The 19,575-nt window shown below is 45.7% G+C and overlaps 1 protein-coding gene across 3 annotated transcripts in view; it reads left to right on the forward strand.

Annotated features, from left to right (window-relative positions):
* The window catches only part of KIAA1217, a 288,781-nt gene that overhangs the window by 237,176 nt on the left and 32,030 nt on the right, over positions 1-19,575 (forward strand). For 2 of the 3 annotated variants that reach the window (XM_080810111.1, XM_080810112.1), the window contains exons 7-9: positions 5,733-5,837; positions 6,354-6,403; positions 12,585-12,751. In XM_080810111.1, coding sequence (XP_080666237.1) covers positions 5,733-5,837; positions 6,354-6,403; positions 12,585-12,751 — 322 coding nt within the window. The remainder of the gene's footprint in view (positions 1-5,732; positions 5,838-6,353; positions 6,404-12,584; positions 12,752-19,575) is intronic. The other variant, XM_080810113.1, reaches the window with a different exon arrangement.

Here is a 19,575-nt window from a genome sequence, read left to right on the forward strand (position 1 = left end):
TCTCATCATGAGCTTTCATTTTCTCAGTGCCTCAGTGAATTTATGAAGATAGATTAGAAATAGCTTTTTTTCCCCCAGATCTTTATAAATGGGGTTCCATTTTTTGCCTGTTTCTTTACAGGCGTCATTAGATGTGCATATCTTCGTGGCCATCAGTCAAATGCAGGGCATTCCAGATGAACACCTTTGCTTTGGTCATTATTTCTTTCTTGACTTGGGGAAAATCTGGACTTTGCAGATCTAGACATTAAAACCAGACCGAGTAAGAACCGAAGGTAGGGTATGTCTGAAGAAGAGTCGAGCGTCTTGTAATGGCCAACTTTTGAAAGGGTTACCTGAGTAGACGTTGAAGCTGTAAGAGATAATGAATTGGAATGGGACATAGGGGAGGCCGGACATGGGACATGGGAATATCCGAGATGCTGGTAGGGCATTTACGGGTGAGGAAGTCAGAATAGTCAGAATTCAGAAGCGTGGCAGATGTTGAGCAGCTGGCCAGAACAACGGGCTGAAGCAGTAAGAGGAAACATGGAGCATACCCGGTCTTCCTTCTCCATGGGCAGAGGATCAAGGGAGAGATAGCAGCCTTCAGGGTCAATGTTATCAACACCATTTCTTTGTGACCCTCTGTATCTGGTTTTCGTCCAAGGACTGAGATCACAACAAAGTGCCAGATATGGTCGCATGCAGTGGTGGGGGGACGACCTTAATGCGTACCGAACGTGGCAGCCCCATGGCGGTTACTGGCCATGCCCACAGTGTCTTCTCAAGAAATCTAGAGGTTTCAGTGAGCAGTTAGATTGATTGGGCGTTTTCAGAGGAATGTTTTTAGTTACAGAGTTCTTTCACTGATAGGTTAACTTCGGGCAGAAATAGAAAGTTCGCTGCTCAGAGTCCTATTTGAAGCTTTACCACAAATTCAGATCACTTGAATTCCAGTGTTCTGTTGAACTCTTCTGAAAACAGTGACTTTAATTACTTTGGGGTTTTTTTTCCCCCTCATACCAGAGAATCAGGGCATGAGCAAACAAGGGCATAGCCCAGCTTTAAGCCTGTTCGCTATTCAGTTCTGGAAAATGCCTTTGGCACTGCCAAGACTAAAGGGTTTTAGTTCACTTAGATTTTCTCCCAGAAACAAACAAACAAACAAAAAGTGACTCTGAGGAAGGAATGAGGATGCCTTATTCACTGTCCCGTCCACACCAGCTTATTCTGTGCCTAGCACACAGTAACGTGCTTTAAAACATTTGCTGATGGCTTGTCGGCTGCTCATGACTTTTGTGGGGAGACAGAGATGACAGGAATGATCAGGAACAGACAGTAAAAATAGTCACAGAATATCAGAACTGGAAATGAATTGATGGGGCCCCCCGGGACGCACCCCCAGAAGGCCAGCCCCCACACCGCCGTCCCCCTCCCCCAAATCGTCATCCTTACCGACTAACCTGAGCCAGTGGGTTCAGCGTTGGTAACTGATTCGGAAGGTGGACGACCCTCCGCTGGGCTTGCTCCCATTAGCTCGGCCGACTGTTCTCCCTCAGCTCCCTGACGCTCCTTCTGGATGGCTAAAAACATGCCCTTAGGGATTCATTATAAAATTACCAGTCTCCGGGCACCTGGGTGGCTCAGTGGGTTAAGCCTCTGCCTTCGGCTCAGGTCATGATCTCAGGGTCCTGGGATCGAGTCCCGCATCGGGCTCTCTGCTTGGCAGGGAGCCTGCTTCCTCCTCTCTCTCTCTCTCTGCCTGCCTCTCTGCCTGCTTGGTCTCTCTCTGTCAAATAAATAAATAAAATCTTTTTAAAAAAATTAAAAAAAAAAGATTTAAAAAAAAAATTACCAGTCTCCTAGTTGTTATGGCACAGCCTTGTTTCTTAATAGTCATTAATTTACCTAGAGATAAGACAATAAGGACTTAATTCAGGTTTAATGAGGCCTGGCTCAGCACAGAGGCCAGTCCCAGGTCAAAAAAGGCTGAAGGTGAAAACTTGAATCCAAAAGTTGGATAAGTGGAGTTACTGGCTAAACGTATCCCCCCCAATTGCAGACTCTTTCCTTCCCTGTCCTCTGAAGACAGAGAGACCACGCACAGTCTGGGCTTTGCCTCATCACAGGCAGACGTGGGCTTTCAAGGAAAGCTGGTTGTAGCAGAGGGAGTTTAAATACTGGGATCAGCACTTTCCCTGGATTGGACTTGAATTTTTTTATTAATATTATGCTTGGGCCCCAAGAAGATGCATTCAGCCAGGCTGACTTACGGCCCTAAATGACTAGTTAACCATACATACTAATCACATAAATATGGCTTATGGAATGATACAAAATGGTTTATGAAATCACTTTTAAACCATCTTTTCAACAGTAATTATACCAGTCCCGTAATACCTTGAGCCAAGCAATATTGGCAAGCGTTGGCTGAAGTGTCTTTAATATTCTGATGGTTATTGTACAGAATTGCCACTGCAACAAAATGACAGGGTCGTATTTAATTTCTTGTCTTCCGCTGCGTTTCTCTTTTCTCCTTTTCACGTTAAAACATACTTCATAACGTTTCATCATGGGAGAAGGCTGCATACGTTTCCAGTTGCTGTAATTTAGTTAAACCATAAAATTGTTTCCAGATTACCAACCATGAAATGGAAAGACAGTCTTATTTATGAATTTATAAATCAGATAATCTCCCTCAAATGAATCCTGAGACCAGAAACACTTTGATGATTAAATAGGAGGGGAAGAAGTTGTCTCATTACCATGCGTCAAAAGAATTGTATTTTTGGTAAAGCGGTTTTGGTCGAGGCAGTGAAACACGCGTGTATGATCACATGGGTCGGTCACATGCACGCCCCGCTGTTTCCTGGACAGTGGGAGAGAGTTGTCTCCTGACCTTGGCCGTCAGGCTCAAGTGTTCTGTACTCTCAAGGCTCTGACAGATCATGTCTCCTTCCTGATGGCCCCACCAGTGACATAGCCCAGAGGAGGCCACGCAGGGAGCTTTCACAGCCCTCCTCAGCGAGAGAAAGGGAGAACCAAATGTGTGTGTATAGGGCCGAGAATAGGGCTTTGCTCCAGAGCATCTAAAACTCCTGTCCCAGGCAGTTGGGTGATGATGTCAACATCACGTCTGATGAGGAAGGAAGAGTGGAGTGAGATTTGGGTGTTGTCTTTCTCTGCATCCTAAAACCACCGTGCAGGGAAGCCCAGTGAGCAGCTGAGTAGCCACTGAGCCAAGGAAAAAGCCAAAGGCATGTACGAAGCCCTTCGGACGCCTGTGTGGAGAAGACCCATGGGGATGAATCAGTTGAAGAGCGGTGTTCTGACCCTGGAATGATTCAGGCGCTTTGCTTGGTTCTTGATGCTGCTGTCCTCCCTTGTTAAATGGGGTAATGAAAGCTGTTGACCAGAGAGTGATCAGAAAGGGCCCTGTTCGGGGTTGCACCTAGAGCCAGTGTTGGAATCCCTTCCGCCATTTCCTCCTGTCAGATTCTCACTTAATGCTTTATAGTCGTAGACTTAGCTAGTTCTCACCATCGCTGTCGCCTGTCTGGTTAGGTTGTCACCATGCCTTCCTGTCCCACACTCCAGCTTCACAGACTCCTTTAAGCCATTTCCTAACCAAGGCTGCCTAGACTCTAAAAATGAGGTGCCACTCATGGGAGGAAGGCGGGGTGGGCGGGAGGGAAGGAAGGAGGGATCTTTTGCATTTGCCTAGGATTGAGTAAGAGCCGTGAACTAGTACGATCTCAAGGAGCTCTGAGTGCCCCTCTACTCGGGTCCTGAGCTTGACTCCAGCATTACCGTGGGAAGAATGGGGCCCCAGGACGACTTTCTTCTGCTGCTCGGCAGATCTCCCGGACATCATGCATTTCCCAAGAGCCCACTTGTCTAAGTCTTTTTCTCCCACTCAGCAGGCAGCACGACTGACCACCACCATCTTTTCTTGGCCACTTGGGTCTGATAAACTTGGGATTGTCATTGGAGGTTTACTAACCTGATTTCTTGATTAGAATTCCTTACTGAGTTCTCTGTTTGTGACATGCACTGTCTAATGGCAGAGAGAAGGCCAGAAACACAGGTAAGACTCAAAATGCTCTGCAGCTCAGTTCAGCCTTTACTGCTCTGTCTGGAAGCAACTGGAAAGTCACTCCGGGAACTTCCACTCTATTTGCAATTTTTTCCCTCTACCGCAGTTTCTTGCAGTAGAACAAAGAGATCATACTATTTAGCACATCAGCTGGATACTTTTCCTTACTGTGTTCACAACCAGTAACTATTCAGATCGCGTGACTTGCATCCAGGAGACTCGGGATCGTGTCAGAACCATCCATTTTAAACTAAAGAAAACGCATGCGACTGTGAAGTCAGAAACTCGTAATTGTGCAGTTAAGCTCGCTGTTTAATATGGAGCTAACGGGTTGTACTCCCAAGGCAAAAAGCAAGGCCAGAGGTTTTTGTACAGACAGAATTACCTTTGCGAAGTTGCGAGATAACAGATATGTCATCTCTCGATTAGTCCAATTCAACCAGCTGTTTGTTCCCTAGTGAAAGAACAGGCCGCCATGATTTTTTCCACGGGGTACCAGATAAAGAAGTCGGCTTGTGTTTAAAAGCTACGATGTCTGAATATGCTGTTTGTAGTACAGGAATCACCAGTGCTAACACTACCGGGGCCTGTGGGGTGGGGGTCCATGATGGAGAGTGGGGTCACGTCTTTGTCTCGAGCCATCCCCTGCTGGGACACCTGCTGAGGGGATACGTTGGCAGGCGAGGTACCCCCACTACTCACACTGTTCTCCACTCTCCCTTGTCTTGTTTGAAACCACCACGTAAGTGTCATTGCCTTTCCCTGGCAGTGACAGCCATTGCTGCCCACCATCCTCAGTCAGGAGAGGTCACTCTGTTGTGGTGGTGTTTTTATCACGTGCTGAAAATAACGGTCATCGTTCTTCGAAACTGCCATTGGCCAGGGCTCGGAGAGGGGAGCCTGTGTGAAAGGCCAGATGGACGGTGCCGTGGCCTCAGAGAGCCCCGAACAGAGAGGGGCAATGTCTGTGCACGGTTCCTCATGGGGGGATTTTTCACTTGTGTCTTGAGATGGTCAAGTTGTCAGGGGTATTTGTCTTCCTGCCGGAGCCTGTGAAAGCCCCCAGATTAAGGTTCCTACGACATTAGACTCGGCAGCCCCTTCCCCCAAGTCAGACAGTGATTCCAGTCCTGTTTTTCCTTCGGAGACATCCAATTGCTGTGAAACAATTTGTACTCCACACTCGGCCAGCGTCTCCATCATTGACACCGCAACCTAGGTGACAGCCTCCCAGCCCATGAGGACAGCTTGCAAGTCTGTGCCACCAGGCCCCAGCTAGCCTAGGACATGGCCGGTGTCAGCGATCAAATTGCAACATCAGGGCAGAAAGTCACAAAAACACTGCAGGCAAACAGAGTCCTTTCAGAAGGAAGCACTTTTCCGTTTTCCAGGAGGCCTGGGCTGGCTCCTCTGTCTGGTGTGTTGTTTTTTTTTTTTTTTTCCAGTGAGATCAGTGGGTTAATATTAAACTCTGATCATCGAATCTTGAACCCAGCAGGGATCTGTAGGCTGTTCACGTTCCCGGGGCCGGGATGGGATGAACTTTGGCAGCCTCCTAGGTGGTCCATTTTATAACCCTCAGCGGATCATTCACCTAGACAAACCAGTCTGAAAGTCAATAATAGCTTTAACCAACGATTCTCTTGTTTTACAGAGAGAGGATGCAAGCCATGGAGAAACAGATTGCCAGTTTAACTGGTCTTGTTCAGTCGGCGCTTTTTAAAGGGCCCATTACAAGTAATAGCAAAGATGCGTCTAGGTAAAAAGAAGAAAGCAAACCAATGAAAAATAATTCGATCTGTTTCTCTTTAATCATTACGATAATCCATTCATTCAAATCCGTTTTTCTTGTAATCATCTCAAGGCTGAAAATATTCCCATCTCTATGAATCATGGTGTGTTTGTTTGTTTTCCTTCTGGTAATTCTTGGTCGAAGGTAACACTTTGGCCCAAGAAGGGTAAATGGGCTTCCCAGTGCATGTGGCCTCACGGACCACGGCGCCGTGCCCGCGAGCGCCATCCACTCGTCTCCACGTCCGCCCCATCTGAAAGTCATGAGTGCTGCTCGGCTGCATTCCACCCGCAGTGGCAAATCCACACCTGGGAAGCCTCTTCCATCCCGGCCGGTAGTGATGCTGATGCTCAAATACCCTCATTGCTTGATACCATCATTAGCTGCTGCTAATCGCTTAGAATAGTGAATGGAAGGGGCCAAAAAAAAAAAAAAAAGGCATTTTGGAAACTGAGTAGCTGACTCTCTTTTTCTTTTATTCAGCGAGAAAATGATGAAAACCACAGCCAATAAGAGCCACACGGATAGCGCAGGTAAGTGTTTTTCCGAGCCTCGGCAGGCTGCCTTTGATTCGCTTTGGCTGGTTTCGGAGCATTTAACCTTTCTCTACGTCGCGTAATTGGTTGGATTTCAGAGGCTTTCTGGATGATGCCCCCCCAACCCCAACCACCACCACCACCCCTTCCCAACTTAATGCTGAGATTCCAGAGTAGTCACTAATTAATTCAGGGGGAGGGCGTGGCCTAAGCCCTTTGGTCCTCTCCATTACATTTTTCTTCATTCATTCACTTTTCTTTCATTTATTCACATACATGGTCCCACATCCAACAAATATGTGTGCCTGGTACTGGGCAAGGACAGTGGGCATCATTGAGACAGGGCTGCCTGCCTAGAATTCCTAAGCCTATGGGGAAAACAGATACAGAACAAGTAATTACGAGTGGTAAGACGTAGTGCAGGGTGAATATTTAACCGACAGATCTGGCCTCGACTGAGACCTTGCTCTGAGGAAGTGACAGAGGCTGAGGCCCCAAGGATGAATGGGGACTACTTAGGTGAGTGAGAGGGGAGGGTAAGAGTGGGGGCGGGGGGGCAGGGAAGCATGTGCAAATGCTGGGAAAAGGAATTTGGATGTTATTCTAAGTGCAAAGTGAAGCCATTGGAATGTTCCACAGGGAAGAAGGAGCTCAGCCCAGCTAAAGAATGGGAATGAACTGGCAGGGAGCCTGTGGTCCAGGTGGGAAGGGAAGGTATGCTCCGACCAGGGCCAGTTTTGTAAATGCCAGCATTCCCCCCCAGAAGCCCCAGTTATATTCCCAGTGGAGTTCACCAATATCTGAGTTTATTTGATGTCCACTTTATGCGGCAGACTCAAGGCAGGCCTCCTCTCAAGAAAATGAGATCTTCTCTTGTGTTGGATTAGAAATAGAAATTATTACCAGAGATATGTTCAGCTACTGAATGGCACAGGAAGCATGTGGCCAGTTGGGTGAAACCCCTAATTTGGGGAAGCCACAGCATGTTACACAGCATGGTAGAACGGACAGATCTCGGGGCTGCCCCTGAGACCTTTGGTCAATCTGGTTCCTCCCTGGCTAAGTACAGACAGTTCAGCTGTGAAGCCGGCCGGGCTGGACGTCCAGTGTTTCCAGGCCTCATGGGATTTGTCGGTTTACTTAGAAATCAATCGGTGACCTTGGCCACAGCCAGAGAATTATTTTGCGGAAATTGCTAAACTTGGCTTCAGACCAGTTGTCACTGTGTTTGGGAGATGTCTGTTGGTTCATTTATTTTCTCATCTATTGTGAACGTAAGGCGGGGGGAAGGAATTTATTGAACTCAAAGAAACAGTGAAAAGGTGGTGAGCCGGTACTGAAGGTTGGGGGAAATGGGGAGGTGTTGGTCAAAAGTGTCAGCTTCCATTTAGAAGATGCACAAGTTCTCGGGGATCTAATATGAGCACAGCGTTGTAATTATAGAGAACACTTCTCAGCTGTATATCGGAAGTTGCCAAGAGAGTAGATCTTAAACGTTCTTACCACAAAAAGGAAGCAACAATTATGGGACATATGATGGGCATGTTAGCTGATGCTATCGTAGTGGTCATACTGTAATATGTAAGTGTATCATCAAATCAACACATAGCACATCTTAAAGTTACACAGTGTTCTATGTCAATTACGCGTCCATGAAGCTGGTGAGAACAAAGGGTTGCCTGGTGAACTAGTGAACGCTACAACCTTCCGGGCCTCTGGATTCTATTCTAGGAACGCTGAGTACCCAATGCTGTTGTTCTAATGGAGATGCACACACTCTCTTACATTATCCTTTTCCTCCCTCTCCCTGTGGGTGACATCATCCTCATAATCGCAGGAAACGTTTCGTGAGTGTCTCCTACGTGCCGGGCACTGTTCTGGGTGCTTTTCATGCCGGAACTCATTAGGTCCTGATGCCTCTCCCCCAGATGGGTACAGTTGTTACTCCCACGCTCCAGATGAGAACACTTAAACGCATGTCCTCACACGACACATACTCATGTGGTGGTCTCCCCTGCCCCCACCTGTCATTTTACCTCATTCTTTTGTGTTAAGGTGCCCCAGTCTCTTTAAGGCTAAGTAGGTTGTTTCCACTTCTTTGTTGTGAAAGATTTTGTAATGGTTTTGGAGCAAAGGGAAAGGAGCAGGTGTGATATCCCCAGGAAGCAGTACCCAAAGTGGAATCAGTAAGTCCAGAGGGATGAACTTGAGTAGCAAGGGCAACATGCTGCCAGTTTTCTCCTCCACAAGGGCTGAGCTGGTTGGTGATGCCGCTGGCAACTGCACGTGCATTGCCGCGTCCCCGTGTCCCTGCTGAGTTTGGTCGCTCTCGTTCTCATGTGTCACGGCTAGACGTGGTGCACGGGGCTTTCGTTGTCATAGCAGCCTTGTATGGTGCGCAGAATGTTTTAATTCTTCTGGAATCCTAGGAAGTAAGCTACAAGACTGAAAGTATTATTCCCCTCCTACAGTCAAGTCCACGGAATCATAGAGACATCGAGGAGCTCTTCGGGTCAAGGGTAGATCAAAAAGGGAAAACCAGATTTCCAGTTACTCGAGGAATATTGGGTTTATGGTGGATCTAAGAGAACAGAAGAAGCCTCCCATTTCGAAGACATACCATGGGTCTTAGACCGTACGTTCTATCATTTCACACACATAATCCTGTAAGGAAGATACGAGCCGCACCGCTAGGGGGAGTCACGGCCAGTCCCGCCAGTTCCCAAGCCCGTGTTCTTTCTGTCATGACAGGATACATTAAGCTCACATCAAATTTGCATTAATAAGATTCATCTGACAGTGTACTTGACCTCAGGCAGATCTGGGAGGAGAGAGGGGGAAGGGTGACATGCATAGAAAGGAGTGAGGTTGTGCGGACTAGTGTGGGCGCGCTGGGAGCAGAATGCGCGTGCCTCCTGTGTGGGTGTGGAGAGCACATCCCGGTCCTGTGCATCAGCGCTGAAGGGCAGCTCGTTTCACACTCCGGGTTCCCACCCACCAAATTCAGCTCCATCCTTAAGATTTCGGGGCCCCTGCATCTTGACCTCAGCCCATTGCTGAGAGTCTTGGCTTTTCTACTGCCTGACGCTCCCAGGTGAAGTGGGGAGGCTGGCAGGGTCTCCTCTTGCCCGCTCTGCTCAGAGAAATAGTAATCACAGTTCCCTGCATTGGCCAGGTTCTCTGTGCGCCTCCGGGATGAGCAGTTCACGTGCGTTAGTTCCGCGGTCCTCCCCATAGCCCACTGACCCACTTTACAGATAAGGAGACTGAGAAAGAGGTCGTGTTACCTACCCGAGGTCATACAGCTGGGACAGTTGGATACTGAGAATAATTTCCCAAGATTCTCATTTAAATAATTTGACCTACCCGAGGTCATACAGCTGGGACAGTTGGATACTGAGAATAATTTCCCAAGATTCTCATTTAAATAATTGAGTGGATAATAGTGCCACTGGCTAAAATCAGGCGGAGACAAAAAGGGTTAGGGAAAAGGAAGAGAAATAATGACTTTGACCTGCTTGTAGAGGAGCCCCGGATCAATGTCAAGGTCTTGGTATGTGCATGAGAAGAGACCTGGAGGCTGGAGAGATGTGGGAGACGTTTGTAGGTGGTCCTAGTAGAAGTGACCTCCCTGGGAAATGTGTCCGGTGAGAGGATAAGCTTCCCAGGAGAACACACCAGGATTTAAACGACTGGCTGAGGAAGAAATGAGGAAAGACAGTGTCCGAGATGGAGCGGCAGAGAGGTAAAAAGAAAGGAGACGGGAGAGTTTAAAACTGACTGAGAAAGAAGGGAGTGAGGCAGAGCCCAATGTCGCCCACTGTCACATCGGCCCCACATCTGTGGGGTTGACCCCTGACCGCTGGCCATCTTACAGAGAGCCATCGAGTGGATGATGGAGATAGAAACCAGATGTAGTAAATTAGATGGTGAAGAAATTGGATAGATGAATGTGGATTCCGTAGAGAAATTTGGGGACGGACGATGCTTTCTAGAACCAGTGATTGGCATTCAGCTCTACCGGATGGTGCGTGCCCTGTTGCCCTCATCGTGTTAAGAAGAGGGGACGTAGAAGGCTCGTGTGTCTTCCTTTGGCTGAAGAAGAGCAGAGAAATTCTTAACCCCAAATGGGAGGTGGCTAATGAGCCCTGTGTCATTTTCGTTGGAGAAATACCTCGATGGTACCATTTGTGGTACACCTGATACTGTATGCTGTCCGTGTGCGTGCGTGTGTTGGTGGCATGTCCGTGTGTCTCTCTGCCTGTGGGCACGGAACCCGCTCCAGTGGCCTGGCTGATTCTAAAAGGAAAACGTCCAGTGTGTTGTGATCAGCCTCGGAGTCCTTGATCTCGAAGGTGCTTGTTCCTGGGGACATGCTGCAGTTACTGGATGTCCTCGTACCGGAGACCTTCCCAGTTGGAGAGATGGCAAGTCTTCCTCTTCCAGGGGGTGATTTCAAATGTGAGGGAGAGCAGCCCCGCATTGGTCAGAGCCATGGCCGGGATGGTAGGAGTGGCCAATCAGCTTGTACAGATAACAAACAGCTCTTTGTCTGCCCTGCTGGGGTCCCTTTGGAAATCGTTACAGTGCTTTCGGTTCTGTTCTCCTGACTGCCCCAAGGGGGCCGCGAGAGGGCTGGTCCTTGGAGGGTGAGGAATTTGGTGGACCATCAGTGCCCATCGACATTGCCGGGAGCCCGCAAGAGGACAGCTGTGAGCACTCCCTGGCCCACGGGCATGCCAGCCGGCCCCCGGCAGCAGTTCTCCTGAGGCTGGGCTGTGAGCGCAGGGGAAGGATTTCCCTGGGTGCTGAGCCCAGATGGAGAGAGAGGCCACTCTGTGCATCCACTTTAGAGTGTGCAAAGCAGCAACAGGGTTTGGTCCCGGAAGGCCTGCCTGCCCTATTGCAGACTATCCTTTACAGAAAAGAGAGCTAACCAGAAGAGGGTGTGTGTGCGTGTGTGTGATGTAAATTCAGTCTACTCTGGATGCTTCTTCCGGAGAACTCCATTGTCCTGTAAAGACAGTGGTACTTCCTTTTGATTCCTGTACCTTGCTGTCCTGTAAATGCTACTTGAGATCTTTGGGGAGGCATTTTCTGAATCAGACTCGGTCAAATCGGGCCCTACCCAGTTGGACTTAGGAAATCCATGAGGCTTGCTTAAGTTGGACCCAAGAAGCACAAGTTTATGGCAGCTCGAAAACTATTTAGGAAGATTTTCTTCCCGCTGCCTTTTTTGTTTCCTCTCCTAGAGAATTTTTGAACCATGCCTGATTTTCTCAGTGAACGAGATGTGAGCAGAAGTCCTGCTTCTTTTGGTCTGAAAACCCACAGGGATTCACGAGAGTACCCTGTTCTTATTACTTTCCCCTTGGTGACTGGGCTGAATCTGCCCAGAACTAAGTGTCTGTTGTCCAGATACATCCGACCGTGTGAGCACCCGGTGTTAGGTCCCAGACTTTAAAAAAATGTATTTTCTATTATAAAATTACAAATATTTACTATGCAGATTTAATGATACAAAAAGTAGAAATATAAACATATATAAAACTCATGGCACTTGGGTGGCTCAGGCAGTTGGGCGGCCAACTCTTGATCTCAGCTCTGGTCTTGTTCTAACGGTTATGAGTTCAAGCCTTGTAATGGGCTCCATGTCCAGTGTGGAGCCTGCTTAAAAAATAATAAGTAAATATGTGTGTGTGTGTGTGTGTGTGTGTGTATACACATGTATATAATATATACATAACAAATATATTTTTGAATTAAATATATTTTATATATATCATGGAATACTAGCAGCTAGAAAGAATGTTAATACTTTGTTATATATACATCTAATCTTTTCTCTGTGCAAACTTGTATAGAGGAAGGAAGGAAAGAAGGGGAAAGGGTAGGGAACGGAACAGAAAGGAAAGGAAAAATTTCTCTTCCTTAATGTGGCCTCAGTTCTGTGTTCCTCCTTCTACAACATGACATTTACAGACTGCATAGTATAACCTTGCATGAATGTGCCATAATTTAAACCCAATTCTTTTTGTTTTTTTCCCCGCCATTTAGAGGACCGACATAATTAAAATTATTTTCATATTGAAGGAGTTACTGGTGATCTGTGTCGGGACGGGACTCAGAGCTCCCACTTTCTGGGACCCTGAAGTTCTTGGCTCTCCTTTTCTCCTAGGAACGCTGCATGTTTCCGGAAGCAAGACTGTGGGCGCCCTGGAGTCATCGGGGGTGTCCAGCCAGGCCCTGCCTACCAGCCCCTCGGCTCTGCACATGAGCCTGCTCGACATGAGGCGGAGTGTGGCCGAACTCAGGCTCCAGCTCCAGCAGATGCGACAGCTCCAGGTACCCGCCCGGTTCCGTATGGAGGGCGTCCTCTGCCTTAGCTCCCTAGAGTCTATGGTCTCCTCCCTGCTCACCTCCCCCAATGTCCCCAGCCCCTCAGCCCCTTCGCAGGGCTCTCTCCACCCTGTGTTCCTAAGGGCGAACTGAAGACCTAAAGAGGAGCCCCATCGAGGCATGGTTTCCTCTCTCACACACACAACATCGGTCTAGATCCTTCCATCACTACTCGAGTCAGTCTGTTACCACTTCTGGAAGCGAGGCATGCTTTTGCACATGAAAAACCATTAAACATTTGTTTTTTTGGAGGAATGCTAGAAAAAGAAGGAGCCCATGGAGCATCTAATAGCCAGGGAAAACTTCCTGCTTGCAAGTGTTTTGGCTCCTTGGTCCTCCTCAGTGAGCTTGCATGAATGTGGGACAGGCAACTGCGCTCTTTTTGCAAAGAACTGTGATGTCCTTAGAAGTAGGAGTTTAGAATAGAGGATGAATTCATAAGGAAAAGAAGCCGTCGTGGAAGATTGGTTGAGAAACACATCTGCATTTTATCTGTGTAGAGTGTGTTCCATAATATTTTTCTTACCTTTTTCCATTTATTCAGTAACATACAAACAGTGCGGGAATCGAAAGGGAGGGAAATGACCCTCTGCGTCACCAGTCTGGGGGAATCCGTCCCATCGGTCTGATGAAACAGAGAAGTGTGTCGTGGGGTTCTGAGTAGAAGGAACTGGGGCTGTGCGTTTCTTTATGAGATTGCTTTCCGAGACCTTTCTGGGATGCTTCCTGTGTCAGCCTCATGCCCCCTGCCTTTGGGGCGGGTTGGTCATTGAGGATGTCGTGCTGGCTTGGGCTCCATGTGGGCATCTTCCCAACTTCAGGAAGCTCATCTTCTAAACAGCGTGGTGTCCTCGGAGCTGGTGAGGGCGGGGGGGGAAGGGGCGGCGGTCCGCAGGGAAAGGGCTTCCTGTCACAGCTTGCGGCTCCCTCTTCCACTCACTCATAGTTGATCCCTATGATTCTCACCACCTAGTTAAAGCTAAGATGGTGATTTCGCAACCCGACAGCATTAGAGCCTAGGATTTTTCTGGAAACCGAGGGTTTATATGAAATTTTTGAATTCATTCTAAAAAATGTTGGAAAGTAATTAAAAATCAGTGCTTTAGTACCCTGCAAATGTGCTGGCCAGAATGGGTCTGCCGGGTCCCAGGTCCTTCGCTGGGATTTTGGGGAGGGTAAGCCCCCCTCCTCACGCGGCTCCTGCCCAGTAGTGCCACCTGCTGGCCATTTGGAAATTCTCTCTCTTCCCTGGATCCTCTCAAGAAAAAGAATTCCAAAATCTTGAGTGTGCTTTCCAAAGTGAGCAGGTGTTGGTATGGCGGGGTTGGGGGGTGGGGGATAGGTAGAATTGCTTTAGCCTAAGTACCAGGCTTCCTCTGAAATGTGGCTCACTCAATATGGAGGGTGACGTGTGTGCCCATAGCATCACCCTGGCCTTGTTTGGTTTTCCAGCTGGCAAGGGGTAGGGGGGTTCCCCACAACCCGCCTCTCCGGGTGAACCTTGAACTGTGGTCACTCGGTTTCAGAACTGTCGGTTCTCAAGCAATGCGGTTCTTCGGTCAAGGTCTGGGAATGCTATCTTAACCACACAGGTTCCTTTATTGCCCCGAGATTTGCTTGGCCTCTCTGGCTCCGGGGCGGGGGCGGGGGTAATAAAGAACAAATCAACTATTCTCTTGAGCTTTGACGTGTGTGCAGTTCTAAAGAGCAGAGACATAGGGAAGGCTTAAACATTTTGTTTCCCAACCGATGGTTGTTGTTTCTACCTCAGTCTTTGTATTTCCTGTGTCCCCATCAGCCTTCCTTCCTGTCTTTTCGATCAGGGGAGGCTGTCTGTTTAAGACAAAACCAGTTTAGAATAATTAAGCCATCTCAGCACCGATTCTCCTTTGGCGTATGTGTTATACACTGAAAAGGAAGTGCAAGCACAACATGATTATAAGTCCAAGAATGGAACTATCATTAGAAATATACGGAACTCCGTGGAGGAGTCTCCGAAGAACAAAAATTGAATTAGAAATTCAAATGTTCTTTGAACTGTGTTATAAAATAGTGAAACTGAATGAAATCTTTTGTGCTTGGCAGCCGGCTCTAGTAATTAGATAATTAAATCACTGGAAAATCCTAGACTGTAGAGCGTATCCTATTTGAGCATTTTATTTTCAGTATTGATGGATTATTCTCAGGAATGGAAATTTGATGAGGACACAGTGGGATGGGTAGTTTAAACTGGGCAAAAACAATGTCAAAGGAGGCACAAGGAGCCTAAGCAGAAGATGGAGAAGACCATTAAAACTCTTCTTTGTGTAATTCCCTCCTATCCGATTTCACATGAATTATTGGTCTAAGACAGTGGTTCTCAATCCTGGCTACCTATTAGAATCACTTGAGGCCTTTAACAAAAATATCGGTACCTGGGCACCACTGCTAGAGTCTGACTACACTGCTATGAACCAGAGGTCAGGCACTGGTGATTCTAGAATGTTTTGGGGTAAGAACTATTGATGTGGGTATTATGAACCCTCAGTCCTTTGAGATGCCTCTTAGAAATATTGAGATCTCAGCTATCACAAGGGTGAAGCAGAAACAGATGTGGTAGCCACCACCCTATAAGTGTGAAAGACACACTTGATGACATCAAAATCCTGACTTCAAAAGATGCACCCCATTCCCAGTGGCAAATAGAATGTGTTCTCTATTTAGTTATAATAGCTACAAGAGCTATATGGAACTTTCGTGTTGTCATGTTCCATTCTGAGATAAAAGTTGGGTTGGCACTTAGCAGGCAACAATGGGGACAAGGGACAGGTGAAGGTCTTTTCTTTCTTTCTTTCTTTTTTTTTTTTTTTTGATTTTATTTATTTATCTTGACAGAGAGAGATCACAGGTTGGTGGTGGGGGGGGGGGGAGCAGGCTCCCCAGTGAGCAGAGAGCCCGATGTGGGGCTCGATCCCAGGACCCTGAGACCATGACCTGAGCCGAAGGCAGAGGCTTTAACCCACTGAGCCACCCAGGCGCCCCCAGGTGAAGGTCTTATACCTAACAATTGTTTCCATCAAAAGATGATTATCTTTATCTATTACCTTTTCTGGTGTGATTTAGGAAAAGTTTGCTCTTCCTAAGTAATGAGCTCTTTTTTTTTTTTTTCGAAGTGCCTCAGTACCTGGATTTTTCCAAAGTGATCCCATATCCACCAAGTGATTGCTGTTCTGTCCCTCTCTGTGGGCTGAGGGGAGATATAAGTCTCTAGAAGATGTGATACAAGTTCTCTGAGGGCCAGATGAGACTTGGCCTAAAGAGAGAATGGATATATCCTTCTTCTCTAATTCCCAGAGGATCCCCCCGCCCTTGGCTCCTATTTCCTTATTCTGCCTCCTGATAAATTTTTTTTAAAGTGGGAGTTATTCTGAACTTAGCGTTCTATTTTTAAGACTACTGAGAATTTACTATGTTTTCCTAAGAGAGGAAGGAGATAAAATACCAACGCAAAAAAGAAACATAGCAGTACACGAAGACCTTGTATTTGAAATGATATAATTCAATACAGTTATCTTAAGGTATCTTTTTAAATAAAATAGTACCTCATGGAAATGTGCCAGAATCTCATTTAACTTCTGACACCCAAAAAAAATGATCATGGGACTGTGTCCCTGAGAAAAGCACACTAGAATTTGGCCTATGCTGAGCAGATCTCTTTTTTCCGACTGTCAGAAATAATTAATGGAACTAGTTCAGTGTCATACAGTTTACCAAGCCCTAGATAGACTCTCACACAGAGGCTGTCTAAGTTGGGAAGTCATCTCCCAGATAGCAAGTGGTTGTGACCAGCATCTTATACATTGTTCCCTACAGCCCATAGAACTTAACGGGGTAGTCAGGAGTCATTCTGGGGTCTGGCTATCATCAGGAAACTTCTGATTTATAGTACAACTACTTTTCAGTGTCACTGCTGGACAGAAAATCAGTCCCATTATATGACACTGTTGGTTAGACTGATAGTCGTAAGTTTTACCTAAGAAATCAGGATTTAGTATGTGAGGTACTTACCTATTTTGAGGTGTGTAGAACTAGTTTTGGGCAGTTTTCTAGTCTCTGGATGTTGATGGGGCAAGTTATTGGTTTAATTAAATATTTAATGGCCAAGAACATTATTTCTGAGTATTTTTATAAAAATGTCAAAGCATTGCATTTATAATAAATTTATGTTTCCAGAATGAGGGGGTAACTGTAACTGTACTTAACCTTCCCAATGTTGACAACTAGAAAACTGAAAAATTAAAAAATATATATATTAAACAACTATTTCCAGGCATTGGATGACAGACAACACAGGACTGTAATCCTTGGGAGAACAGAAGCAAAGGAAGTGAAACCTACACTTGACTCAGCTTTCTGCCTGCAGGGCATTCTCAGATCATGATGTAGAAAGGGATGACTGAGCAGAGCACTGACAGCCTAATTGAGAAGACAAGATCAAACTTTAGAGAGCTGAAGCAGCTAGAATTTGTGGAGTAGAATACCAAATAAGAGGAAGCTCTATAAAGAAAAGACTATATAAATCTGGGGTCTGTTGTTGAATAATAAGCCAAACATGTATAGTGAGAAAGATCACCAAGCCAGGCAAAAATAGAATGGGAGGCTTCAAGCTAAAAAAAAAAAAAAAATCCCCAAAGGTCACACAGGGCTGGGAGATGTTCATACTTTTACAAGCGAGAGTCAAGAGGCTTCATTGGTCACTGGGTAAAAGATCAGTAAAGATCAGAGAAGAACCATGTTCCAGTCTTGGGACTGAAGTAGTCCCAGAGTAAAGAATGCCCTAGATTCACCCTAACAGAGCTTAAAACCAAGCCCCTAAAGACCAAAAATGATCCACAAGTAACTGAACCATCTGCCAGAGCAACTCCATCGGTAAAAGAAAACAAAACCCAGAACTGCCTGTCCAGCACTCAGTCAAAAATTACTAGACATGTGATCCATAACCTCAAGAAAAATTGACTGATAGGAAGCAACCACTAATGGCAGGGATAACCAGAACAGCAGCAAGAACTTTAAAGCAGCTATAATAATTATTCTCAAGGATTTAAAGAAAAACATGAACACAATAAGACAAGAAAAAGCATAAAAAAAAATCTGAGTGTAACTTTCAAGAATTGAAAAACATAGTATCTAAATGGACTTAATAGAAGATATATTACTGTCAAAACAAAATATCAGTTTGAAAACAGCAATAGAAACTGTTCACACTGAAGTATAAAGACAAAAAGACTGGAGAAAATGAATCAAAACTTAGTAACTTGTGGAACAATATTAAGTGGTCTGAGGAAAAAAGAAACACATTAGAAGAAATAGTGGCTAGATTTTTCTAAATGTGATGAAAACTATAAATCCACAGACCAAAAAAAGTTCAGCAGACCCCCGGGGGCAAGGGGGCAGGAGGAATTAATAGAAAATCTTAAAGGCAGCCAGAGGGGGGAGGAAAAAGGTACTTTACTTATAGGGAAATATAAATAAGAATTAACACCCAATTCTTCTGAAAGACAAAGTTAAGTCTGGAAACAATGAAATGACATCTTTACAGTATTAGAAAAAAAAAAAAGGAAGGAAGAAAGAAAGAAAGAAAGTCCGTCCTTCAGAAAATAGAGGACACTTCCCAACTGGTTTTGTGAATCCAGCATCACCCTAACAGCAAATCCAGTCAAAGATATTATAAGAAAAGAAAATATAGACCTCTAGCCTTCATGAAAATATGCATAACAAATCCTTACCAAAATATTAGCAGTTGGATCCAGCAATATATAAAAAGGATACTATATCATCCCAGGTATGGGATATTATCCCAGGTTATTATCCCAGGTATGGGATGACACCTGGTTATTATCCCAGGTTTGCAAGATTGTTTTAATATGAGAAAAAAGAAGAATCAATGTATTTAACCCCATTAATGGAAAAAAGGAATAAAATCCTGTCATTTCAATAAATACAGAAAAAACATGTGACAAAATTCAGTGTTGATGATAAAAACATTCAACACTCTAGTAGAAGGACACTTCCTTAACCTGATAAAGGATGTCTGAAAAAACTACAGAAAACATCGCTAATGCTGAAACACTACACACATTTCCCATAAACTCAGAAACAAGGGCAAGGAAGGCTTCTCTCACTTCTATTGAATACTGTACAGAAGATCCTAGCCAGTGCAATAAGGTTCAAAAAAGAAAGAAAGGGCATCCCCATAGGGAGGTAAAATTGGCTTTACGCACAAATGATGTGGTTGTATATATCTGGAATCAAAAGGCTATGAAAATTGCTACCAGAAATAAGTGAATTAAAGCGAGATCACCAGAAGCAAGTCACTATGCAAACACATGAAAATGTTAGTACGTACAGCATAAATCTATGCAGTTGATGTACACGCACAATGGAACACCATGCTGCGTTAACAAAAACGGCCTCCTGAGACCCTCAACGACACACCGGATCTCGAAACCTATATACTGAAGGGAAGAGACCATACCCACAAGACTACATATTGTGACATTTCATGTATATGTCCGTGGAGAAGAAGAGCTCATCTTTAGGGACCGAAAGTAGATTGGTGGTTTGTTGGGGCTGGGGTTTGGCAGGGACTGGTTGCAAAGGGTCACAAAGTCGTTTTCTAGGGTGTTAAAAAATACCGTCTGTCTTCTTAGGGGTGGTTACATCGGTGCTTACATATTTATCAAAATTCACTGACATGTGCCCTTAAAATGGGGATGTTTTATTGTTTGTAA

The sequence above is a fragment of the Martes martes genome (assembly GCF_963455335.1).
Source record: "Martes martes genome assembly, chromosome: 8".
Lineage (NCBI taxonomy): Eukaryota > Metazoa > Chordata > Mammalia > Carnivora > Mustelidae > Martes > Martes martes.